Source organism: Cryptomeria japonica, chromosome 4 (assembly GCF_030272615.1).
Source record: "Cryptomeria japonica chromosome 4, Sugi_1.0, whole genome shotgun sequence".
NCBI classification, from domain to species: domain Eukaryota; kingdom Viridiplantae; phylum Streptophyta; class Pinopsida; order Cupressales; family Cupressaceae; genus Cryptomeria; species Cryptomeria japonica.
The window spans coordinates 241,524,033-241,552,016 of record NC_081408.1 but is presented as its reverse complement, the minus strand read 5'-3'; the positions used below and the strand labels follow the sequence as shown (position 1 = coordinate 241,552,016).

Genomic DNA, 27,984 nt, shown 5'->3' with positions numbered 1-27,984 from the left:
CTAAGAGAACAATGGAATTAGAATAAGATCATGGAATGACAACCACATCATCTGAAAATGCATTCCGAGAGTTTTCAAATAATGTTCATATAACCACTACAAATAACTAGGAGAAGGTAGCTGTAACATCAACAATAATCACAGAATATGCATAACATACTAAATATCATTTCTATTAGGAATGAACCTGAGTAATGTTTATTTCCTTGCCGGACCTAATATTTTACCCTGCCCTGAAAGTCCTTAATTGGTCCTTTCTTCCAGTTTTATTAAAGACAATGGTTCTGCTATGACAGGGAATCCTAATAAGAATAACACTTTCCTTGATGGTATATCTGTTAAGACTAAATGTAAAGAAGATAAATTTAAAAGATGGGCAAAAAGATATATATTTATATACCTGATCACTAGAGCTAACATGAATTGGCTGACCATTGCAAAATGCTCCACCTCCTAATTAAAATTCCAACAATAAGATACAAGATAAGCATACGAGATAGATCTCTCTAAGAAATATAATATACCTGCGGATGCAGAAAAGCTCCGAGTTACCCAGCATAGTGGTCCTCCAGCAAATTCTACCTGTGTCAAATAAAGCACAAAAAACACCCAAAATTTAACCATATCCAGTGAGCAATGCAACAAAGAAGACATGTAAAACAGCTTGGAAGAATAAGCTACACCCTAAAAATAAATATCATTCATTGACCAATATGAAGTGCTTGGTAGATTTTGGCCGACCTGAACAGCACTAGCCTGCCCATAAATAAGGAAGGCCAAAGCTTCAAGTGATTAAGAGTATCAATTGAAAAATGAAAGATCATAATTTTCGACTCTTACACCAAAACTTAGAAATTCAGAAACACTATACAAAAAAAAAACTATTCAAAAGTCCAAAATATGAAATATCTCGTTGCCAAAAAAATGCTTCACCTCAACATCAGGAATTATTTATTCTAGTCCAAAAAGTCATGAAGAAGCACAATCAATAAGAAGATAACAATGACCTTGTCAATAAGTATTTTTCCCCTTCTCAAGAGATGATGGCTCTTTGACTTAAATGAGAACCAGAAGAAATCATATATAGGCAAAGCCATCTAAGAAGCAGCAAACATGAACAGTGAAGCTTTTTCTTTTCCAATTAAAAATGATGATAAAGCTTCAAACATCTTTGGAATAAACCCTCTCAGTAAAAGGTAACAACAAAAGTGATTTGCACGTCCCAGCCAACCAAGCATGTCGATTTGGTTTTTGAGACACTAGTGTACCAACAATGGGACTTTCTTCTCCTTACTAGTTAAAATTTGTATCTCCTATGGTTACCTTTGACAAAGCTCCAAAGAAAATCAATTGTTGTCAATCCACTTACTCCCTTTAGACACAGCTCCAAATTAAAAAGGGGGATATAATAGAAGAGTTGGAAAGGGAAAAGGGCATCCATTTTGCTATTGCTATCAAAAACTTTTTACTAAGTTGCTGGTATGGGTACAGGATACGGGATACGTGTACGTCGGTATGGCAAATTTTTAAGGTTAAAGCATTTTCATCACCCCATTTAGTTTTAAATGTATATATATATATAGTTAAAAATTTAAAGCATTGTAAAACTAAATACACAAAAGATATCCCTTCATTTGCCAAATGAAACATGAAAGTTTGGTTGCAGTACAAAAAAAGAAAGAGGAAGATCGAATATTTTAAGGTAAAAGCATTTTCAGCACCCCTCAAAAAGGCCGATAAAAATACCAAAAGACCTAATGTTTTAAAATCAAAGGTCTCTATATTGCCTTGTAAAATCCGAAAGGAATACCGAGCCAAAATGACGTGAAAATTTTAAATTGCACAAGCGCATTAACAAAATTGAGGCAAACAAAAACAAAACTCTTGTAACGGTCAAAATGAAGCCCGACGTTGCCTTGAAAGCATCTAATATTTGCTACAATTATTTAAATATTTCAAGGTAACTAATTTAAGTTGAACTCATTTTTTGTAGATCAACGCCACCAGAAGCAGCACGCAAGATCAAAATGACGACCACGAAGCGATGCCGATGAAGAACATGCTGCAAAGCTGAACGTAGAACAGAACCAAAGAAGGACCTTTGTCACCACTAGCAACAAGTTGAAAGTCAAGGCTATAGATGAAAGACACAACCACAGCACATCAAGACCAAAGTGATGCTATTGTGAGTCTCTAAAAGGCATCAGTAGAACACTCAGAAATACACAGCTGGAGATTCCAGAAAGTCAATTTATTTGTAAAAATAACTGAATTGCTTTAAGGTAAGATAACTACCTGTGGGTCCCCATTAATGCATTTAAAACAAAAGGGACACAAGTTAGTTATTTCCCAGCTACCTGATTTGTAAAATTCATGTCAAATAATTTTCGGTAGCTGAGAAAATGGTTGAAAGTGGTAGTTGGGAACTTCCGAGAATTACTAGGCTTGGGCTAAAGTTGTCAGGCTTGTAGAAGGCAGATTGCAACCACTGGATGATTTAGCTCCTGGCCACTAATTCAAATTGTAAAATCTATAAAAGACCAGTGCCTCTCTTTTGTAAAAGGGTTAGAATTTGTTAGATTTTTTAGGGTTTAGATCATTAGAGGCTAGAATAGTTAGCCAGTTTGCAGATTAGAAGTAAAATAGAATATGACTGCTGGAAAGAAATTGTTGTAATGGCAGTTAGAACAAATAAATGAAACATTGAAGTATGGTGTTTGTCATTTTGTTCTCTTCTATTTGCATGGTTCCTTTTCATTTGGTCAGTTAGAGTTAAAGTTCAATGATTTTAATGGTGAAATGCGAAGGTATCTGATTTGATTTCAGATTCATACCATTAGGAGCTTGCTGATTGTAGGTCTCTGTGTATGGCTAGTCTGAACCCTTTTATCATGCTTAATTCAATTGTAGGTGTTCGTCTCAAGCTGCGCTAGAATTGGGTACCTAAATATGTCCCTCCAGTCTAAAAATCGTTCATTTCCTTGGAGCTTGCACTATTCTTGTGAAGTTGTGAGGGTGTCTCTGGCAAAACAAGAATTAGTTATTTGAAATCTGTCTACCCATAGCATCAACTGTTACTTTCATTGTACTTAGGATTTCTAAACCCTATCTCTTTTTCTTTTACTTTTTCCAAGTTTTAGATCGGAGGCATCATCAGATGCAAACCATCTTGTTGCATTCATAAGTCCCCTCGTGTTTACCAACAAAACACATTACTACTAAGTTATCCTAAACCGTCAAGACCTGACATTTGGAACCTTGAGGTTGTCCCCTTTGATCATTTAAAACAACATTAGGGATTTCCTTATTCAAGAGAAGATAGGATACTTAGCATTCTATTTTGTGTTGACCGAAAGAGTAGCAATACTATTTCACGCATCAATGTTGGAATTATGCCTCTAATTCACTTGACCTTTGTTCATACTGATCGGGTTAACTTTGGCTGATGAAACAGTGTGAAGAAAATCTGTGAACTCTATCAGTATATCATTTGCCAATGAACTCAACATATCGAAGCTCGGAGTAGCAGGTTTGAACTCATCCCGATGACCCGACGAAGTCATCTTCGGTCATCAAGGTAGCATCGGTTATCGAATGGACGAAAGGATAAAAGACTTGTAGTTTAGATCCTGATCCAACAGTCATCGCTTTACCGCTATGGAAAGATGCATGTATGTTATTTCCTACGACTTGGCAACCATGGTGGGGCCCAGCATAAGTGAGCGGTCTAGGTGAGATAAGGGTCGTGCAGATCGGAAATGATCGAATGGCAATCAAGGTTGATCCAATGGTGGTCGTTATGTCGCGATGGGAAACTGCTCGTTAGTATATTCCTCGCGACATGGCGACCAAGTGGTGGGACCTGGCAAGAGAGCGGCTAAGGTGAATTAAAGGTCGAGCAAACCAAGATGATCGGACGGCCATCAAAGAAGATCCGACAGTGGTCGCTAGGTTGCGATGGGAAATTGCTCGTGAGACTTTCCATCGCGACCCAACGACAAAGAAGAATTTTGGGCAGATAGTGAGGTCGTGCTAAGACATCAAAGCAGGGAGCCGGAACCAATCAGGGGGTGCCACATGGCGGAGCGCAGAGAGAAAGATCGGACATTCAGGATAGCTGATTGTTTGTCTTCCCGATACCTGATGGAGTCGACTTGTCTGAGCCGAGGTTTTTTGAATACGAACCGGTTCGATTCCTAGATGCATGTGGGATAATTGTTTTCTCACGAATGCAGACCGACGCAGACAGTTAGATGTCTAACCGAATGGTACAAACTGACAGTTGAGCAGTCGACATGAAAATGTATATGAAGCCAAGAGGAGATTCGAACATGGTTGTTGTTCTGATGATAAGCCGTATACTGTGGTGTGTAACCGAAGTGATCAAAGTGAACATCTGTGCTGTGATAACAAACTTTATTGTAAAGTTTCTTTGCTGAGAATAAAGTGATCTTGTTGTCAGTGGTGGGTTTTTTCCCGAAAGGGTTTCCCACGTAAATTCATGGTGTTTATCTCTGTGTATGTTTGAATTCTGACATTGTCTCTGTTTCGTATATGCTAATCTTAGTATTCTGTAAAGTTATAAAACACGCTAGTCTTGTTTCCCCTGCAAATTGACATTAGGGAAGCGTTTTTCCGCACTGTGCTTTCCTTGCAAGTGCTATCAGAGCTTGGCCAGTTGTGTTATCATTGTGGGTAGGGTTGGTTTTTTATGTTAATTTTTTTCAGTGGGAGTCTGTTAGTGTGTCTACTTGTTTACAGATTAAGATGGCAAGCACTTCTGGAAGAATGGATATTGAGAAGTTCAATGACTCCAATTTTGAGTTATGGAAACTTAAAATTGAGGACCTGCTGGTTGACCAAGATTTTTGGATTGCAGTGAGTGGACAGAAACCTTCAGGCATGAGGTAAGAAGATTGGGATTTAGCAGACCGGAAAGCCAGAGGAATCATAAGACTAAGCCTTGCAGACTCAGTTCTGTTGAACGTACATGAGGAGAAGACTGCAAGTGATTTGTGGAAGAAGTTAGGAGACATCTATCAGGGCAAAACCTCGGTGAATAAACTCTTCCTTAGGAAGAAGTTATATTCTCTGAAAATGGATGCGGGAACACCCTTGGCAAATCATTTGAATGCGTTTAACATGGTTCTCGCTCAATTGACATCCGTCGGTGTGGCTATTCAAGAAGAAGAACGTTGCATGTTGATGCTATGCTCATTGCCTGATTCTTGGGAACATTTGTTGATGGCCATTGGTAGTACTACAACCCAGTTCAAGATGGATATTGTGGTCAATACTCTTTTGTCAGAAGAAATGAGAAAGAAGTCTTCTGAGACGACAAAAGATGCACTCTTTGTTCGAGGCAGACCAAAGGACAAAGACAAGAAGAAAGGGAAGAAGTCCAAGTCCAAGTCTCAAGAGAGGTCCAAGTCTCTTGGAAAGAAGTCTAAGGTGAAATGCTCGAACTGTGGACAAAAGGGTCATATTCGAACAGACTGCAAAGAGGAGAAGAAGAGAAATAACTCTTCTAATAATGAATCTTCTCACAGTGATGCAGACGCCTTTGTAGCAACTCTAGTAGTGCCTGCTTCTGACAATGTGTGGTTGATTGACTCAGGGGCATCTTTCCATATGACATCTCACAAGGAGTGGTTCTCAAAGTATGAACCGTATGCTGGTGGGAAGGTGTACTTAGCAAGTGACTCAACACTGGAGATTGTTGGGAGAGGAAAAATTAAAATCCAATTTTCCTGATGGGAGAATAAAGGGAATCAATGGAGTTCTACACATACCAGGTTTGGCAAGAAACCTACTTTTTGTAAGCAAGCTGAATGATGCTGGAGTCCAGGTAACATTTGTGTCTGGTGGTTGTAAGGTGACTAGAGGGTCTATTAGTTTGGCTAAGGGTGAACGCATTGGTACATTGTACAAGTTAAATGTTGAACCTGTGTGCTGTAATATAGTCACTAAGAAATCTGATAGAACTACCGAGTTGACATATGATGTAAATTCTATGGAAGCTAAACTTCCTACAGAAAAGACAATGCTCTGGCATTATAGGCTTGGTCACATTGGTTAAAAAGGTTTGAAAACTTTAAAGAGTAAAAATCTGGAAGGACTTACTGATTGTAACCTTGAGTTTGATTTCTGTGAACATTGCATATACAGAAAACAAAACCATGTTCAATTTTATTCAAATCCTCATAAATCTTCTGACATTCTGGACTATGTGCATTCTAATGTGTTTGGTCCAGTGGATGTACCTTATTTGTCTAAATCAAAGTACTATGTATCCTTTGTTGATGATTATTTGAGGACATTTGTTTATTTTATGAACAATAAGTCAGAAGTGTTCAGTCAGTTTAAGGAATTTAAAAACTTGGTTGAAAATCAGACTAAAAGGAGAATAAAATGTTTAAGAACTAATAACAGTGGTGAGTATTGCAATACAGATTTTGACAAGTACTGTGTAGACCATGGAATTAAAAGACATAAAACTACGCCTTATACTCCACAACAAATTGGAGTTGCTGAAAGGTTGAATCGGTCTCTAATGGAGAAAGCAAGAAGCATGTTGAGTAATGCTAGACTGGAACAAAAGTTTTGGGCAGAAGCAGTTGCTACAGCATGTTACCTATTGAACCGGTCACCTACGGCAACGTTAGTAGACAAGACACCTATGGAAGCATGGTCTGGTAAGAAACCTTCTCTAAGACACATTCGTGTGTTTGGTTCAGAGGCATATGCACATGTGCCTGATGTTAAAAGATCTAAATTGGATAACAAAGCAGTCAAATGTATTTTCATTGGATATGGAGTTGGAGTTAAAGGATACAAGCTTTGGAATCCTAAGACTGGAAAGGTTGTGTGCAGCAGAAGTGTCATCTTCCGAGAGCTGAAACCTATGTCTATAGATAAACCAACAGAGAAGGAAAAAGAGAAGGATGTGGTTGAATTTCCACTAGGAGAAGAAGTGACAACTCCAGATATACCTGAAGATGAGAATGAAGAGAGTTCAAGTAGCTCTAAAAGTTCAGAAGAAGAACAAAATGAAGCCTCACCACAAGTGTTAAGAAGATCCACATGAGAGAGGCGACAACCTGATAGGTTTACCCCAGATAGGTATAACTTTTCAATGTTGAATGTAAATTGTGCCTATGCTTTACTTGCTGATATTGATGAGCCTAGGACTATAAAAGAAGCCATGGATATGTCAAATTCAGATTCTTGGTTGGAAGCCATGAATGATGAAATGAAATCTTTGGACAAGAATGGAGCATGGAATCTGGTATCCCTACCTAAAGGCAAAAAGTCGTTGGGCTGTAAATGGGTTTTCAAAAGGAAGTATGGTCCAAATGGCAGCATTGACAAGTACAAGGCCAAATTGGTCGCGAAGGGGTATTCTCAAAAGGAAGGTATTGACTATGGAGAAATTTTCTCTCCTGTAGCTAAGCTGACATCTATTAGATTTCTTTTGTCACTTACAACTGCATATGATTGGGAAGTCGAGCAAATGGATGTGAAAACAACATTTCTTCATGGGGACTTTGAAGAAGAAATCTATATGTCCCAACCTAAGCACTTTGTGAAAAAGGGTAAGGAACATTTGGTATGTAAACTAAAGAAGTCTCTTTATGGTTTGAAACAGTCTCCCAGAATGTGGTATCAAAAATATGATACATTTGTGTTGTCCTTGGGATTTGTGAGATCAAAAGCCGATCATTGTGTGTACTACAAGGTTGAAGATGATAAGATCCTTATTATTGCTTTGTATGTTGACAACATGTTGTTCCTTGGAAATAACAGAGGTATGATCTTAGACTTGAAGTCCCAATTATCCTTGAAGTTTGAAATGAAAGATTTGGGGTCAGCAAACTACATTCTGGGAATGGAGATCAAGAGGGACAGGTCTAAGAGAAAACTCTGGCTCAGCCAGAGAAAGTACATCACTAGTGTTCTTGATAAGTTTAATATGTCTGACTGTAAACAACAGGTTGTTCCTATTTTGCAGGGAACGAAGAGTATACCTTATGCAAGTGCTATTGGCAGCTTGATGTATGCAATGGTTTGTACAAGGCCAGACATTGCCCAACCAGTCAGAGTATTAAGCAGATTTATGTCAAACCCAGGAAGACTGCATTGGGATGTTGTAAAGAGAGTTTTCAGATATCTGAAGGGTACTTCAGACTTTGCATTATGTTATCATGGTAATCTGAATGATTCAAAAAGAACTCTCAGCATTTGTGGTTATGTAGATTCTGATTGGGCAGGGGACATTGATAGCCAAAGATCTACCAGTGGATACGTTTTTGTTTTGAATGGTGGAGCAATAAGTTGGATGAGCAAGCAACAGTCAGTCTGTAGTCGCTTTGTCCACTACAGAGGTAGAGTACATGGCAGCCACACATGCTTGTAAAGAAGTTGTTGGGCTCAGGCGTTTGAGTACAGATATTGGTTTTGATGCTGGGCAGGTTGAAGTGCGAAGTGACAGTCAGAGTGCTATATGTTTAGCGAATAATCCTACATACCATGCCAGGTCTAAACATATAGATGTGCAATTCCATTTTGTGCATGACATGGTAGAAGATGGAAAGGTTAATCTGAACAAGGTAGACACTCAAGAAAATGTTGCAGACGCATTAACAAAACCGGTGAGCACTCACAAGTTTAGGTGGTGTTCTAACTCGATGGGTCTCAGTAGCCATCCCTCTCTATAATGTTTGGAAAGTGCCCAAGCAGTCCAGTGAATTCCTCGTCAAGTGGGAGTTCATTGGAATTATGCCTCTAATTTACTTGACCTTTGTTCATACTGATCGGGTTAACTCTGGCTGATGAAACAGTGTGAAGAAAATCTATGAACTCTATCGGTATATCCTTTGCCGATGAACTCAACATATCGGAGCTCGGAGTAGCAGGTTTGAAGTCATCCCAATGACCCGACGAAGTCGTCTTCGGTCATCGGGGTAGCATCAGTTATCCGATGGACGAAAGGATAAAAGACTTGCAGTTTAGATCCTGATCCAACAGTCATCGCTTTACCATTATGGAAAGATGCACGTATGTTATTTCCTATGACTTGGCAACCATGGTGGGGCCTGGCATAAGTGAGTGGTCCAGGCGAGATAAGGGTCGTGCAGATCGGAGATGATCGAACAGCGATCAAGGTTGATCCAATAGTGGTTGTTATGTCGCAATGGGAAACTACTCGTTAGTATATTCCTCGCGACATGGCGACCAAGTGGTGGGACCCGGCAGGAGAGCGGCTAAGGCGAATTAAAGGCAGAGCAGATTGAAATGATCGGATGACGATCGCAGAAGATCCGACGGTGGTCACTAGGTCGCAATGGAAAATTGCTCGTGAGACTTTCCATCGCGACCCAGCGGCAAAGAAGAATTCCGGGCAGATAGTGAGGTCATGCTAAGATGTCAGAGCAGGGACCCAGAACCAATCAGGGGGTGCCACATGGCAGAGCGCAGAGAGAAAGATCGGACGTTGAGGATAGTTGATTGTTTGTCTTCCCGATACTCGATGGAGTCAACTTGTCTGAGCCGGGGTTTTTTGAATACGAACTGGTTTGATTCCTAGATGCATGTGGGATAATTGTTTTCTCACTAATGCAAAACAACGCAAACATTTAGATGTCTAACTGATTGGTGCAAACTGACAGTTGAGCGATCGACATGAAAATGTATATGAAGCCAAGAAGAGACTCGAACATGGCTGTTGTTTTGATGATAAGCCGTATACTGTGGTGTGTAACCGAAGTGATCAGAGTGAACATTTGTGCTGTGATAACAGACTTTATTGTAAAGTTTCTTTGTTGAGAATAAAGTGATCTTGTTGTCGATGGTGGGTTTTTTCCCGAAAGGGTTTCCCACATAAATTCATGGTGTTTATCTCTGTGTATGTTTGAATTCTGACATTGTCTCTGTTTCGTATATGCTAATCTTAGTATCCTGTAAAGTTATAAAACACACTAGTCTTGTTTCCCTTGCAAATTGACATTAGGGAAGCGTTTTTCCGCACTATGCTTTCCTTGCAATCAACAGGTAGCACACCAAGTGTTTATAAATTTTTTAATGTTGATGAAATTGAGGTGGCATCATACAGTTTGAAAAGAAAGTTAATATTTTAAGAGACTATTCATCAATTAGATTAATATAGTCGTCTTCCAGACGACGAAAAACAAAATGGGTCTAGACAATACAAAATTACTGAGAAGCAAGAGGGTGAAAGGACATCCCTAGACCAATAGGAGACACTGAAATGGATGTAGCCCCCATGGTGGAAAGCCTCTCACAAAGCTGTTGCACTTTCTCTATACAAGGCCATAGATCTCGTGCTAATACCGGTAGCATTCTCGTGACTTCTTCACTATTTGCACGACTTCCTTCAAATCCTTCTTGTATTTCTCCACTTCATGAACCATGGCTTCCTGACATGCTTCTAGTTCTACCAACTTGACATCCTTTCCTACCAAGACAATCTATTGTTGCTACAACTGCTTCTCCCAAGTCATACTACGTTGCCACTCAGAGGTAGTGAGTTGTTTCTATTTAGCAAGCTCTCGTACACAAGTGTCGTTTGAGCCAATAACTCCCTCTTCATAGTCTCTCGAGCAGCCTCCTTTGCAAGTGCCTATGTCTTCACCACTCAACTTCCTCCATGGAAGTGTGCTCACTTCATCCTGTAGAAAACATCTTGGAAGTAATTCTCCATGCCATGGAGTGCAGAGAGTACACGACCATGCTTACCCACTACGGTGGGCCTCGCTGGGTGCCATGCCTCCTGCATCTCGGGGGTCTTCATAGCAGGCCATCCACAGGATGTGAAACAACTGAATAACTCCCTCTCACACCCTTCTTGAGAAAGGTGCAAAATCTTCTCTGCTTCATCAACCACAAGGGGTGCATGCCCAACATCCAACTATCATGACATCTCTACCACCTCATGTGTCACTAAGGCAATATCCTCGAGTTGAGACTTGTATCTCTACATTGTTCCCAAAACATCATTGTGGTCAAGTTTAGAAATCTGAATGTTTAAGTCTTGTGTCTCATCCTCACTGGATCTCCAATTCCCGATTTACTAGTACCTTGGCCTTCGCCTTGACCGGCCGAGAAATAGTGGCAATCTCTAGTGTGGCATGGCCACTAAGCTCCTTTACATGGACTGTCTCTACCGACTCAATGAAATGGATTGTATGCTCCCCGAATCTTACTTCATGGTCCATTTCGCCTTCGACTGCCTTCTTTCCTACAATTGGTGAGACTTCCAAATCCCCCAAGAGTCTCGGCGATGGTTGGGGAGGGAAGACCAATGTCTCGTCATGTTGGCTAAGCCAATCGTCCACCTTTGCATCTATTCTTTCCTGCTCACCTAGTGTGACTGTGGCATACATGGCAACTAGCACTAGCAAGTGGTGCGACGGCACTGGCAGGTGGTGCAACGGCACTACCAGATGTATCATCCATAACTTTACATGCTTTCATCGGTTGTTCTTCACAGAGAGTTGCAACTTCAAGAAAATTACACATTGATGGAAATACCTCATCGTCCTCCATTTGCCAATGAAATAGTCCATTCAGGGAACTCATCTCATTCTCAGAACAATCTTCCACTTTGAGCACCCCTTCATCGTTTGGTTTAGTGCATTTCCTTCTTTCGTCCATACCCAACTCTTCGTCTTCGGACTCTGATTCGAAGAATGCCAACTCTACATTGACTATCTGATTTCTTAGGTCAATGGCGTACTTCCTCCCTTCACTCTCAATGGAGAGTGTGTTCTACTTCCAATTATGTTTCACCTTGGCAGTAATCAACCACCCCCTCTCACAGAGTGCATTGTATGACTTCTTCTACAATGGGATGACTATGAAGTCCAACATAAACCATTGTGTCCCAGTCATTACTTTTTGTGCCATCAATGTTCCCAATGGCTTGAGGTCGTGTTGGTTAGCATCTAGTGGAGGTTAATATTTAAAGAGACAATTCATGAATTACTATTAATGAAGTCGTCTTCCAAACAACGAAAAACAAAATGGGGATTGACAACATAAAATTATTGAGAAGCAGGAGGGTGAGAGGACGTTCCTACACCAATAGGAGACACCAAAATGGATGTAGCCCCTGCAGTAGAAAGCCTACAAAGTTGCTCACTTGCTCTGTACGGAGCCGTAGACATCATTTTGCTACCAACCAGCATTCTTGTGACTTCACTATTTGCAAGGCATCCTTCAAATCCTTCTTGTATTTCTCCACTTCACAAACCATGGCTTCCTGGTGCACTTCCAGTTCTACCAACCTGACATCCTTTCCTACCAAGACAATCTGCTGCTGCTACAAATGCTCCTCCAAAATCATACTATGCTGCCACACAAAAATAATGATTTGTGTTTGTTAAGCAAGCTCCTGCATAAGTGCTATCTGAGCCAATAACTCCCTCCTCATAGTCTACCAAGCAGCCTCTTCCTATGCAAGTGCCTTTGTCTTCATTGCCTCAGTTTCCTCCAAGGAAGTGTGTGCTTTCTTAATCCAGTAGAAGACATCCCAAAAGCAATTCTCCATGCCATGGAGTGTAAAGAGTACACAACCATGCTTACCCATTGTAGTGGGCCTCACTAGGTCCCATGCCTCCTACATCTCGGGGGTCTCTATAGCAAGCCATCCGTGGGATGTGAAACAACCGAAGAACTTCCTTGCATTAAGTGCAAAATCTTCTCTGCCTCATTGGCCAACAAGGGCGCATGCCCAATGTCTAACTGTTGTCACATCTCTGCCACCTCATGTGTCACTAAGACAATATCCTCGAGTTGAGACAAGTATCTTTGCAGTGTTCCCAAGACATCATTGCAGTCAGGTTTAGAAATCTGAATGTTTAAGTCTTGTGTCTCGATCTCACTAGAGCCCTCTGATTCCCTATTTACTGATACCTTGGCCTTCACCTTCACTTGCCAAGAAACAGTGCTTGTCTCTAGTGTGGCATGGCCGCTTGGCTCCTCTACATATACTATCTCTACAAACTCAATGACATGGACCGTATGCTCCCTGACTCTTCATGCTCTATTTCACTTTGGACAATCTGCTTCCCTACAACTAGTGGGACTTCCAAATCCTTCAAGAGTCTCAACGATGGTTGGGGAGGGGCGACCGATGTCTCCTCATGCTGGCTAAGCCATTCGTCCACCTCTGCATCTATTCCTTCCTACTCTCCTAGTGTGACTATTGCGTCCATGGTGGCGAGCACCTCCAAGGTTGTCTCACTGGAAAGTGGTGCAGCGATACTATCAGATGTATCGTCCATAACTTTAAACGCTTTTTTCAGTTGTTCTTCACAGAGAGTTTTAACTTCAAGAAAATTACACATTTATGGAAATACCTCAAAGTCCTCCATTTGCTAGTGAAACAGTCCATTCAAGGAACTCGTCTCATCTTCAAAACAATCTTCCAATTCGAGCACCCCTTCATCATTTGGTTCCACGCATTTCCTTCTTTCGTTCATATGCAACTCTTCATCTTCAAACTCTAATTTGAAGGATGCCAACTCCTTGCTGACCGCTTGATTTCTCAGGTCAATGATGTACTTCCTCCTTTCACTCTCAATGGAGAGTGTGTTCCGCTTCCAATTATGATTCGCCTTGGCAATAATTGGCCTTCCCCTCCTGAGGAGTGCGTCGTACACCTTCTGCAACAGGACGACTACGAAGTCCAAGAAATATTGTTGTGTCCCAATCATTACTTTTGTGCCATAAATGTTCCCAATGATTTGATGTCGTGCTAGTTGGCACCTACCAAGTGGAAGGTCAACGGCTAGATTATTGGTCTTCTGAGGCATTTCCAAGTATCTTCTCACAATACATTTACTCCTGAGCCACTGTTGCCAATGGTGTTTATCAATTTCCTCCCCATAATTTCCATCTTAACGACGGTTGGCTTCTTCCCAATTCTCACTGTCAACAACATTGGATCATTGGCTTCATTCCCTTCACATGGTGGTTTCCCCGTCGGTTCCTCTTGTGGCTTACATTGTTTTTGGTTGTGTCGTCACTAATCGTGTTGGTAATTGCCACTCCCAGTTGCAATATAGTTTGAAGGTCTATCTCTTTGATGGGTATGGTTGTCTGTAGCACCTGGCAAACTATGTTCTTCTTTGACTCCAATCACAATGACATACTTGCATTTCCAATGGAGGTTATTTGTTCCTTCGCCAACACTTGTTCTACTTCTACTCTAACTTCTCAGAGTCATTCCTTCTCCATAGAAGGTTATGAGTACACCTTCCTCGTCTACGCTCTCATGATCGCCAAAACTACCTTGTCTGGTTCCTTCACATCCAGCATCTTAATACCCTTTTGCTTCAAGCAATTGGTGTCTTCATGGTCACTTAGTCCACACCATTTGCACAATAGTTGTATGTTGCCTTTCTTATTTTGGCAGTCTCTCGCAAGTGTCCCCATTTGCTACATAGTGGACACTATATGATAGGACATCCTCTAGAGTCGTATTATATTTGATTTCACCATCCTCATTGATATCCATAACCACCTAGCGATACATTATGAGGTTTTGATGGAGTAGACTCTCCCTATGTGAAGAGTACTTGCATACTTCTAGTCTTCAAATTATATGGACACTCCTTTATTGAATGACACATCAACTAGCAAATCTCACAAAACATCTTTCTAGGACAATTACCTTTTGTGTGCCCCTCAATTTTGCACTCAGTACACCACAGTTCATTACTTTCTTTATTGGTTTCTTTCTCTACCTTCAATTCTTTCATCATTCTCATCATATCCCATCATAGGGCCTGAACCGTTTTGGATTCTTCATCACTACTACCTTCGGTGCTCTCGTCATCGTCAATCTTACCCTTCCCTCGAGAGCATGTTTTGTTTTCACTCTCAATGTCCATCACCCGATTGTAGGCATCGATGTATGAGGACGGAGGCAGTACTTTCCTCTTCTTCTACAACGAGGGGATAAGTCCCTCCACAAACCACCTCTTGTTCAACCCGTTGGCTAGCTGGTTCTCCATCTTACTCAGCAACTCCTTGAGCCTATGATTGTAAGCTTATACGTTCTTGTTGGTTGAAAATTTTGTACACTTGGGGAAATATACCAAATTGTGGTTTCAACCACAGCATGTGAGTAAAACTCTCCTAATTGAGGGAAGGCTCCCCCTATCTAACTACAACTTTAAAAATAAAATAGGATGGGACAGCAATCTTTCTTCTACTTTCAAGAAAGACAATATCCTTTTCTCTTCACAGAAAAGGATACCAATTGAATATAAACAGCAGTAACCACTTTCAAATGAAATGAGAAAGGAAATGAAGTTTCCTGAAAGCGCAAAGACTTCCGTCACTTCCTCCGGGATGGGACGACAATATCAAGCTCAAAGACTTGATTATATGAAGTCCTATCTACCCTTTTCTACACTAATGCTATAAAGAACAAGTTATGACAGCTCAAAGACTGAAATACCTTATTCTTTTCTTCTTTAAAACAATGAGAAGTAGTGTAAGCTCAAAGACTCTCAGCAATTTCCCACACAATCTACTTCTGAATTATGTTTAAGAACAAGTGTAAGAACAAAGGCTTAAAACTTTTTCCAATAGAACTACTTTAACTAAATTAATCTTCAATACTTGCAGCTCAAAGACTGCAAATCAAATTCGATTAAGCTCTCAAAGAAACACTTACAAAGAAGGAAATATGGAACACCAACTCAAGAATATAGCACAAAGACTCAAAGCTTGAGTAATTTTCTTCTATTCCTTTCAATCTTTCAATTTACACATAAAAGCTCAAAGACTTCTTTGCTACAAATTTGACAGAGTTTTTGCTTGCTTTCAAAAAGATAAAGATTACAATAGACCCCTCAAGTATTTATAGAACAGGAGCCTTGAGAAAAAGGTGGGAGGATCCTAACTAACTTGAGAGATTCTCTCAACCACCAAGACTTATTCCATAACTAACTAAGACTTCAATAACTAACTAAGACTTATTCCAAATACAGTCTTAATTGAACACAACTTGTAGTTGCCTTACATGTACTTACAAAAGTGCAAGTAATGTGTTAACTTTCTTTTTACAAAAAATACTTTTACATGTAACTTGTCAAAACAAAATTACAACTAAAGATTACAAAAGTGGGAAAATACAACTCACTGTTGAAAAACACTTAAGTTGCTGCACGTGAAGACACGAATCCTTTAAACTTTTGGATGCTCATTTGCAGTTCCTCGGTATTCGGTTCATGTTTGTTCTTGGCCACAACCATGGTCTTCACAATAGTGTCATGACACTGGAGGAAAGCAGAGTTGTTTTTATCTAATATGGACTGGAATATCTTGCAAAAAGGCTTGGTGTTTCATCAATATCTAAATTGAAGCGGCCGAGAATTGTTCGCTCCTCCATTCATTATGAATCCTCATCTGTAAATCAGCAAAAACTTCTTCTTCTGGAATTAGCTCTCCATCCTGACTTACTATGTTGCAACAAGCCCTTTCACAATGTGAGACAATATCTCGGAAAACTTCAACCCGGAATCTCTTTGCATCACCGATCTCCTCAATGAGGGATTTAAGAACAAGGGCCTTGTTTTCCAGGAGCTCTTCAAATTCCAAGTACATGACCCTGGAAGAGATCATGGCATGCTCCTATAAAACACTCAGCTGTTGTTGGCGCATGGTACATCAGATTGTCAAACTCTCTTCAACACTTTCCAGATTCATTTTGAAAGTATTAGAAGTCTGATCCTGTTTCTCCTCAAAGGTCTCTAACTTAGACATCATTTGAAAAATGTCTTTCATTGCCTGTGCACATAGATCATGAAGCTGATCAACCCAGGAATCTAGTGCTTGTACCTTCTGAGCAGCCCTTTCCACTCCACAAATTGATTCTTAAGAACCAGAAGAACCTATGGAGTTACTCCCTTCAACAGCAGGTTTTGTGATTTTATGAGCGCCTGCCATAAGTTGTCGGTTTTCCTCTTCTAGCTTGTCTTTCTTTGCTGAAAGTTCATCACACCTTTGTATCAACGAAGCTACGGAAAACTGAGCATCATGTTTAATGACCTCATGCATTTGTTTGCCCAACTCTATCCTTGTAACCTTATAATCGGCAGCTGACATTTCTTCAAGTGCTCTTCTTAGCAACTTTGGATCTAGTCTCTTCAGTTGCTGATAATCAAAGGCATGAGGTGAGATTTCTTGCTTCTTACTTTTCGGAGTAAAAGAGTTGAGCCATGGAGGCAAAGTCATCAACTCCCCTTCAGTAGCAGTTGTAGGCAAAGGAGAAGCAGTTTCTGTTTGAATCTTCGTGGTCATCCTGAGAGGAATATTTGTTTGGACAGCGACCATGTTTTGCTCAGATACCAATGGTCAAGTAGATTCCCTCATAAATTCTTCAAAATCAGAAGTGGGAGTATCAATTTATGATAACTGAATGCAAGTAGGAATATCCTCAAGAACATCCAACACAGTGACTCTTGTTGATGATCAGGAGGTGGCTCGTATGCTGAAATGGGAATGGCATTCTGAGGAGATTCATCCACAAGCAAATCAGGAGGAGAAAGAGGCGTCTCAATGGAAACTGGAGGAATGATCTCATGAGGCGACTCTGAAACTGGAGACTTAGGAACATCATCAGATTGTTGCCCTTTTTCTGAATTATCCAGATCGATCACATGAACATGAAATCCTGATTTTTCCTTCCCACGAACTATCATCTCCTCAAGAGGAAGCACTAATACCTGACTAACTCGCAACTTGATCCTTGTGCCCAAAGATGATGCACCTTCCTTGTTGTCAACCTGAATCTCAGACTTACGTCCAAGAGGCCCTGTAGAATCATCTTCTTTTCCAACCTTGATTTTTACAAGTCTAACAGCATTATTTTTCAGCCATGTGTTGGTGTTAGCCAAGATAGGCTAAAATCTCTCAAGGATGGATATGCACTCTTTGTGTGACCATTGGATCAAAGGAAGTGGAGCTTTCTCAACCCTCCGAGAAATGTATTCAGGATCAAGTATGTGCCCATCATCAATCATCCCTTGTGGGATATCCACCAAATTCAAATCAACAATTTGCTCAACAGTGAGCCTGCAGAAATCCATCTTTAGTACTTCGACCTCTGTGCGAAGATCTACCCAGATGTCCTCAATGCAATGCACATGCACAAAGGATTTCTTGATCTTCTCCTTCATACCCCTGTAATCAAAATCAACTCTAGGTTTAAACCTTTTGAGCTTGATTTCCTGCATTTCAGTCTCCATGGCCTTAGCTTTTACAGATGTGACAAGGGAATACCAGTCAATTTTCAATGGATTTATGGTGGAGATCCTCATTCCAACCTTGTGTCTAGCAGACTGAAAAGTGTGGACAGCCATGATCTATCTTCCCAACTCCATAAGAATGATCTTGTCAGTCGGGTATCTAGGAAGCATATATGGCTGACCAAAATAGCATCCAATTCTCATATAGGTGAAGGTGGGCAACTATAGAAACAAGCATCCATACTCGCTCACCCTTTCACATGCCTCATCTGATACTCTTTTGTTCCTCAGAGTTCTGTCAAACTGACACATGAAATATCTGAAGAATGCATCTTGGAATCTTCTGAAATGCAGTCTGTTGGGTCTCAAAGGCATCTGATCATAATATTCCTAGACTGGTATAAGTGAGCGATCACCCTTGGTAGAAAAACCTGGAAAGTGTCTAAGTGATGCTGCCAAGTATACCAAATACGAGTTCATGTAGAAAGTCATGGTAGAAGGGACTGCTGCAAGTTATTCACACAAGGTATCACTGATGACTTCTCCCCATGAAATGTGATGAGACTGCCTTATGAACATGATAAACTGGTACATCCATGGCTCAAAGATATTAGAATGTTCAAGGCCCATCATCCTGCTAAGAAGGGTTATGGTGTCTCCTATCTCCCATTTGAAATCGCAGTAGTACAACTTCGCCCACCTTGAGAAGGAGGCTCGGGCTCTTGGATCCACCTGTTGATATGCCGCTTGCAATCTTTTTCCCTCTTCACGTAATACTCTGCTGCACTTTCTTTGGAGATTTCCATGTAAACAGGTGCAGGAGGTATTCTGAAGACCTTCTCGATCGTATTTGCATCAAGACGAATTATTGCTTCGCCATCATCATTTTTGATGACTCTTGTCTCTTTGTCAAAATGATGGGCGCAGGCGAGAACATATTCAGGTTCTAGGGCAGCCATCGGGAAGGAAGACGCATGATGAATATGGCTGTCCAATAGCCGCTGCATGTTATTATCTTGTGGATCTTCCACCCTCTTGACAAACTCTAACATATCCACGTGGTCTATTTCTGTGTCTCTAATATGATCCAAAGGGGAGGAAACTTGGGAAGGTGCCACCTCATTCTGATACTTGTCATACTTGTACTTCATCTTTTTTGGAACCTGAGATGATGGCAAATCAGACATTGATTGGAAACCTGGAATACTGTGATGAAGACTTAAAAGTGTTAAGGCAACATCATAGTTAGCTGCAAATAACATTCTTCCTTCTTCAAATGGGAAAAATTTCGATTCTTGAACTTCAGGATTTTGTGAAAGGAAGAGGGGAAATATATGGAAATGGGAAAAACTTGACTTTGACCAATTTCGGATCTTGGGGAAATTTTTGCAAGTATACAAGTTGGTAAGAACATACATGCAATCAGGGTTTTAAAACCTGAATGCAAGTACACTTGTAAATTTGCAAATGGAGAAATGGATGGAAAATGAGAATTTGACTTGCGGAAAATGACGAAAAATGGAAAGTACGAATATAGGAAACATGAATGGATAGAAATGGGAAAATCCAGGAATGTCATTTTCATAAAAATGGGAAGAACTTTTCAACATGTAATCCGGTTTTTAAAACCCAAATTTGAAAGGGGGGGTATTTCACATCTTTTCAACTTGGAATTTTAACCAAAAATGGTTAAATTCCTTAACCGTAAGGGAAGAACAAGAATTTCCAGCCAACTTGTTATCGGGATTTAAAATCCCGAATACAAGTAAAGAGGGAAAATGGGGAAGAACAATACAATTCAAAAATTGCATACCAAGGGGAAAATCTCTCTCACAAAAACCGATTTTTGGGGGAAGAACAACAAATTTACATAATTTGCAATTAGAAAGGAAAACTAAGAAAGCAAGAAAATAATAAAATGAAACAAGAAAGAAAGGAAAACATACCTTGAATGAAACTGAAAATGCTTCTCCAAAAGATGCAACCAATCTTTGGAATGAAGAAGACAAACCAATAAATAGAAACAATCCGCAATGCTAAACCCTTATCACGTTTTTGCAAAAATGCCACAAACTGAAAAACGTGGCAGCAAACCCAAATTGGGAGGGCCAAAATGCCAATGAGAGAACACACCCAAGAGAGCTAAAGCAAAACACCAAAGGAGGAGATGGAGATATGGTATCAAATCCTTTCAAAACGCAGCCAAAGGAGGGTCACGTGGTAAAAACGTGGCATTCAAACCTTCTTGAATGGCCCATTAAATGACTGAAAACTTCTCACAAACTCAACGCCTAGGTAAGAGAGGTAAAAACGATTTAGGAGTTTGCTGATTTGCAAAGAAAATATCCTCCAAAATGCAGATTCAAAGGACCACGTGGTTGCTGATTTAGACCAAAAAAAATCAGTAAATGCAAACCCCAAATGGCGTGATAAGTGTTTACAAATGCATGAGAATAGGATGAAATCCCAAACGCCTCTCCTTCCTAGAAGATCTCCACAAAAATCGCTTGAAAATTTCAACAAATTTGCTTCCAAATGAAAATCGGGTTTTTTGGAGACAAAGACAAGTTCGAATTTGCATATACATGTGAAAATCGGGTTTTTGAGAAGATATAACGAGTTTTAATTTTCACTTTTTCCTCAACAAAGCCAAAATTGGGATTTTTGGAACAAAATGCAAGTTTAAAATGTCAAAAATGCACTTTATAAGCAAAATCGGGTTTTTTAGACCAAAGTGCAAGTTTTAAATTGTCACTTTTTCAATTACAAGGCAAAATCGGGGTTTTTGGAGAGAGATGCAAGTTTTATTCACTTGTAAAGGGGAAATAAAACCCCTACAACAAGTCATAATTTACTTGCACACATGTAATAGGGGTTTAAAATCCCTATTACATGTAAAAACCATTAAAGTAGGGGTTTTTGGAGAGAGATACAAGTTTACTTGTAACTTGACCAAAAAATCCCTATTTTAACTGAAAAAGCCAAAAAACAATAAAGGGGAAATTTAAAACAAATTACAAGTTTTCATTTTTTAATAAAGTGCACATGTAATAAGCTAAAAATTTCCCTACAAAGACCAAAACAATGGAAATCATTAAAATTTGCAGTTCAAGGAAAATTCTCCACCTACAGTCAGGATTTTAAAACCCGAAATTGAAGGAAAGACATAGCAAACGAACCCAAAATGCGACGAAATTCGAAACGTAGTTCGTGGATGGATTGAGGATTAAGCCAGTCTAAGGATTAGTCGAAATTCTGCCTCGGGAAGCATGCCATAGAGTAAAACTTTTCATTTTTTCACAAAAATTTTATGTAATGGTCCTTCATTTTTGGAAACAAAAATGAGGACAACAGTTCTCATATTTCCCTTGTTTCATGTTGTAAATTTCGGCAACAATCTCATTGTTATCCCGTAGTAGTTTAAACTTGGTTTCAAAAGTCTTCTTCAGCACATCCCAGGAGATTGTGGATGAAGCATCGAGTCATATGAACTAATCGATGGCTATGCCTCATAGAGTTGTTGGAAACGCTCTCAGCCAATAGTCCTTGTCCTCCTAACCGCTTGCAATCCAAATGGTCTCACACGTCTTGTAGAGCCTCATAGGATCCTCTAACCCATTCCTCGTGAACTTTGGCAATTTTTGTCGATCCACATTCAGACTCGTTAGAGTCGCCATCTTTCTCATGTGCTTACTCCCTTGTATGCCAAATTTGGGTGGCCTATTTTGACCGCTACATTCCAGTGCTTTCCTTGCATTCTCGTCCATGCATGCATCCTCTACATGTATGCCTCCAATGTCCCCAACACTCTAGGTACTTCTAGGGTCTAACTCATTCCTATTCTCCCTTAGTCTGAGGGTTTGCGGTTCAAATCCTCCAATTCTCGTTTCCCCTGAAATGGATAGACGACAGAATATGTCTGAGTATAGGACTTCCCTATTCATACTCCTCGTCCGACGTTGCCTGTACAGATGAATTGTCTGATTGTTCGGCTGGACTTTCCTCATTTTTTTCTCGTAGTCTTCTTCTTCGTTCTCTTTATTCTACAATCCTTAGAGATCGCTTGATTTGGACCACCCTATGGCCTCTTCTCGCCTTTATTGGGATCTAAGGGCATGAACCACTCAAAGCTGACCCAGTTTCTTTTAAGGCAACGATGCCAAATGTTTATTAATATATCTGATAAATTCAATATAGGAAGTAACAATAAAGATGACAACGCGTACCAGATACAGGAGTAAAATATATCTTTATTCGCACACAAAATTATTACAAAGAAGAAGACCAGATATGGTCGGCCAAGGATTACAATTGATCTGACTCTATCATACTACCTTCCTTGACTACACAACATATTTAAAGAACCCGACGATTGCCAAGAGGAACACAACCGTCAACCAACCGACACATATAACTACTTGAGAGTGACAACTTAATTTGGACAATTAATACATTACCAGATAACCAATATTATCAAACATAACAATAGGCATTGTAAGCTAACTACATACTTCATGATTGATCAATGCAAAATGCCAAAATGGTAGTGATAAAATTAAATATTAAATGTCGATTGATAGTTAAATATTTAACATTTATCTCTATCAATTGGCATTTAATAGTGATAATTTTAGTTGTCTAAGTTCTTGATTTTGGTCTCCACTCCCAGACCCCTTCATTATAATCAAATTTCTTATATGACAAGATCCCAATAAGTAGTGGGGGTTTGGGAGTGGAGACCTGTTGTGACCATTTCACACATCGCCCCATCGCAAATGGGGACCCCCTCTTTTTGCTTGTTTTTCACTTGTTTTCGCTTTCGTTTTTAGGGTTTTGTTAGTCAGTTAGTTGTCTGGATTTAGGGCTAAGCCTTAGGGTTTTAAATCTTGCCTTTTCAAGCCAAAATCCAGTCATTTTTGAGAACTTTTGAGCTTTCTTTTCCAGAATGCAAATTTTGAATGCAATGATTTCGCCAAAATGGTCTAATTTTCAATTGGAATGTTCATGCAGAGCTTAAACTTGTCTAAGTGTTGACCGTCAATATGAATTTTGTCTGACTGAATATTTTGACCAAATTTTGACTTTTTTGAAGTTTGATCCTGGGCATCGGAATTGATTTGTTTTTCCCTCGTGAAGTGTTAAAATGTGAAAAATCTTGTTATTTTGGCCTGTAGGAGCAAAATCGCTCCTGTCCCTCAGTGAAGGACGGGAGCTCATTTTCAGATATCTCATCATTCTTGCAGAGTCCGGACAAATTTTACGTTTGAAGTGATAAAGAACGACAAGATCTTTCATTTGAATATAAATTGAAGATTTTCATGAGCGCAGAAAGGCCTCCAGGAGGAAAATCGCTCCTGTCCCTCAGTGAAGGACCGGAGCTACGATTCAAATTTCGCCTTATCCTTGCAAGATTTTGAAAACTTAATGATTTGAGGACGTCCGAAGGAAGATACTTTGCCAAATGAATATAATTTGAGATGCAAAAAACGAAGGAAAATGACCTATATTGACTAAATCGCTCCTGTCCCTCTCCAAGGGACCAGGGCGAGGTACCTTGTAGCTCTCGTCCCTCTCCCAGGGACCAGAGCGATTTCCTTCATTTTGCAAAATCCAGACAAGGGTCGAGGCAAGTTTACGTTCAAAAACAAAGGAGAACATGAGATGAGCACATTGAATATAATTTGAAGATTTTTTGGACGTCCATGCCAGTGCTAAATGCCTAGTTCGCTCCTGTCCCTCAGGAAGGGACCAGGGCGATTTTTGATATAATTGCCTTTGTTACAAAATTACAAACAATGTCAGGGCATGGGCGGATAGAGTGAAGAAGGACGACTCCGTTGAATATAAACTTGGAACCTGGCAAAGTAAGATGAAGGTCACAAAGGAAGGATCGCTCCTGTCCCTCTCCAAGGGACCAGGGCGATACAATGGTGATGATGCGTCCCTCCAGAGTTCAAGGTCGTCCCTCCAAGGTTCAAGGCCGATCCAAGCCAGGACGAAGGGTGGCGAGGACATTTCAAGGCATTTCCATCAAGCGCAACGTTGCAAAGGTCATCACATGGAAGGATTTGCACTATAAAGACCTAGATCGCTCCTGTCCCTCTCCAAGGGACCAGAGCGATATTTCTATTAAAGCATCGATTTCAAAAGACAAGCAAGTTTCAAGCTACCAAGAGGGTCGAAAGGACATCATTCCACGCAATGAAGATGATTGCAAGTTGGTACAAACAAGAACAAGCATGTTATGATGAACTTCGCTCCTGTCCCTCAGGAAGGGACTAGAGCGATATTGATATATTAGATTAATCCATGCAAAATTTACGTAAGGACAAGACATTGCAATGTTTTGGAGGGTCCATGGTATGGTAAAAAGATGATAAACAAGAGTTTTGAACGTGAAATGATCATCATTTTGAGCATGGAGACTAGATCGCTCCTGTCCCTCTCCAAGGGACCAGAGCGATTTGCTTTGGATTCTTTGTTTTGCTTCAAGATCAAGCTAAGTCAAGACGTCTTAAGATAGCATATGGTCCAAGGCATCGTTTGAAGACAATTTGCAAGAGTTTTTAACGTCCAAACATTGCTAATCGAGGTAAAAGTCTCCCATCGCTCCTGTCCTTTGGACAAGGACCAGGGCGATATCATTAAAAACACTCACGTTCCTTCAAAGATCAAGGCGACATGAGGATAGGAAATGCGAAGGACGACATTTGGAGGACATTGCAAAGGAAATCGAAGTGTAAAGTTGCCAAGGTCAAGGAGAAAACATGGATCGCTCTTGTCCCTCTCCAAGGGACAAGGGCGATGGTCCCTTTAAATACGTCCAAACACATAATGAAGCGAATGGGAATGAGCGCAAAGGACACAAGCAATGATTTTTTCGAAGGTCAAAGATACAAGATGAACATAAAAACATGGAGATCGCTCCTGTCCCTCTCCAAGGGACCAGAGCGATGAGGTACGTTCCCTTTGTTCTCCAGTTTTGGCGCCAAATTTAAACAATTCGAATTTGTTTTAAATGCTAAATCAATTTAAAAATTAAAAAATCCACTTTTATTGGCATTTAATATGGCGTTAGACATTAATTATTTTTTTTTGCCTTTATTTAAAATCGAAATTTGTAATTAAAAAACGCAAGGCATTAAATAATTAATTAATTAATTAATAAAAAAATCGATTTGAGCGCTCATATATGGAGGTCGGCCTTGTTATGTCATTGCAAATCATTTAAAAAATGGTTTTATTTTTATTAAGTCGGCCTAAGGGGTAAAGGATGCAAGCGCTATATAAAGGGGGGTAGAATTATCATTTTCTACATCATTGTTTCTCCCTCCTTCATGCGAATTAAGAAGAGGCGAATATAGTGCGAGTTTCATTCATCCAAGGGTGGTGGCGAAGACACTCCAAAGGTGGTGCGAATTGCATTGGAGACCCAAAGGTGGCGCTAATATCATCTTGTGAGGAGTGCGAAATGTGTTTGAAGGGGTGCGAATTCAATCCAAAGGGTGGCGCTTTATCCAAACCAAAGGTGGTGCGAGCTTGAGGATACACCAAGAGCGAATTTGAAGATCCATCCAAGACCACGCCCAAGGCGAATTTGCTAAGGACTTGGAGATTTGTTAGTGCGAACTTGAAGATCCATTTGAGACCAAGTCAAGGGTGATAATTGAAGATCACATTCTCTCCAGAGGTGGCGAAGTCAAATTTGAGGAGATCATATTGAAGATTATCTTTATACCTCAATTTTGCCTAGGCAAATTTTGTTTTTGCATTCTAGAGTTAGCTCTCTATCGAGGTATGGCGATTTAATTGTTATTGCTTTATTCATTCATCGTCATATTTCAAATTTTGAAATTTTGATTCTTGAATTTCTCTCAGCTCAATCGTTGTATTTTAGGAAATGATAACTCTAGGGACTTATCATGAGGTTTCCTAAAATCTATCTCTCTTATCTACGTTATTTATTGCAAAATCTATTTCTTATAATGAAATGTTGTGTAGGTATGGCGACCCCAAAGGCGGGAGCATCCACCAGTCGCTCGGCTCTCATGAAAGAAGATCAGAAGACTGAAGAGGTGGAGACCAAGATCGTGTCCAAGTGGAGTAACATTGGAGATACAAACTTGGGGAACTTTAGCACGAAGAAGTTCCGAGAGGTCCCTTACATCGGCAAGCCATCACCTGTCGCCCGGAGAATAATAGAGAGTGGCATTATCAAGGCGGCCGGTTTTCCTCCAGCTATTCAGTGCCACGAGTTGATGATCGAGTGTGCCCGTCATTACAATCCACAGTCCAGGACAATTGTGTCCAATGAGGGAAACACTTTGGCGTACCTTTCAGAGGAGGCCATAAGTGAAGCCTTCCATCTTCCAGAGCACAGGGACATGATATACAAGAGCATTGAAGGAGCCAGATCAGTGTACGATGATGATCCAGATGCTTGTCTAAGCATAATCAACAAGAACTGGCTACTCAAGAGTCGTCCCCGTCTGAGCAAAGTACCGAACACACCACACCGGATCGATTTCCAAGAGGAGTACAGAGATTTGATTACCATGCTCAACAGAGTTACAGGAGCACCTCATGCCTTCTATTTTGAGAAATGGATGTTTTATTTCATCCAGGTGATTGTTCAAGGAAAGGGTACAATACATTGGGCTAGGATAATTAGCCATTGCTTAGACGTACAGTTGAGAAGACTCAGGGCTACTAAGTCCTTCCACATGAGTTCATATGTCATCTATGCCTTAATCAGGAGCGTCGAGTACGCAGGACTACCCCACAGAGGAGTGATTGGAAGAGGACCCGGCGAGGTCAGAGTTTGTGAATCCTATACCCACTTGCATCATCCACCAGGGAAGAACTACAAGTTAATCAATGATACTTTCACGATGAACATCACAAGGACGTTGCAAGGAGGGATTCACAATAGATTATCTCAGGATGCCCAGGAGTTAATCAAGAGGTACGGTGCTTGGTTCATTCAGTTTCCCAAGTTCACTTACATTAGAGTGTATGGATGTCCTTTACCTCCATACATGTTGCCGAGGTACCCGACAGATAGAATTGTGTTACTTGAAGTAACAAGGCAGTTGGCAGCATATGTGAAGGCATTCAGACACAGACATCAGAATGGAGTTCAGGTACCTATTATTTTGGGTAATTCAGTTGAGGTATGTCCCAATGTCTCAGCCATGGATGACGCAGAGAGGGAGTTAGCCTTGTATCCTTTTTCATCTTTTGCTTGGAGGAATAGTTTTGATCCACATGGACATTTAGAGGAGACAGTCGGTAGAAGATTTAGACATGAGTACCAAATTGAAGATTTTATGATGAATCTCCTAGATGATCTTGAAGTAAAACGCAAGATACATTCTAGATTGCCTTTGGATTTCATCAGGAAATGTAAGATTTACAGAGTAGCCGACCAAGCTCAGGACAACGGCAGGCACATCCAATCTTCATATGATAGGGAGAGCAAAACAATAAGTTTGAATTGGAATGAGCCCGAAGCCGTGGATTTAGATGATTTGATGGCACCAGTCTTGTCTTGTACTCGCAGATGGGTAGACATTCAACATCAGAAGTTGAGAGAACAAGGCATAGCCATGTCTTTTACTTTGGAAGAAAAGCCAGCCGAAGGTAGAGCCAGTGTTAGTGAAGGCAATCCTAATCCTAGGGATTCAGGAGAAGGTAACCTTCG

The 27,984-nt window shown here is 40.3% G+C and overlaps 1 protein-coding gene across 1 annotated transcript in view; it reads right to left on the bottom strand.

Annotated features, from left to right (window-relative positions):
* Positions 1-27,984, bottom strand: part of LOC131065509 (phosphatase IMPL1, chloroplastic) — a 177,356-nt gene that overhangs the window by 64,146 nt on the left and 85,226 nt on the right. The window contains exons 5-6 of the mRNA XM_059219071.1: positions 525-582; positions 401-453 (exon numbers count right to left, since the gene is read on the bottom strand). Coding sequence (XP_059075054.1) covers positions 401-453; positions 525-582 — 111 coding nt within the window. The remainder of the gene's footprint in view (positions 1-400; positions 454-524; positions 583-27,984) is intronic.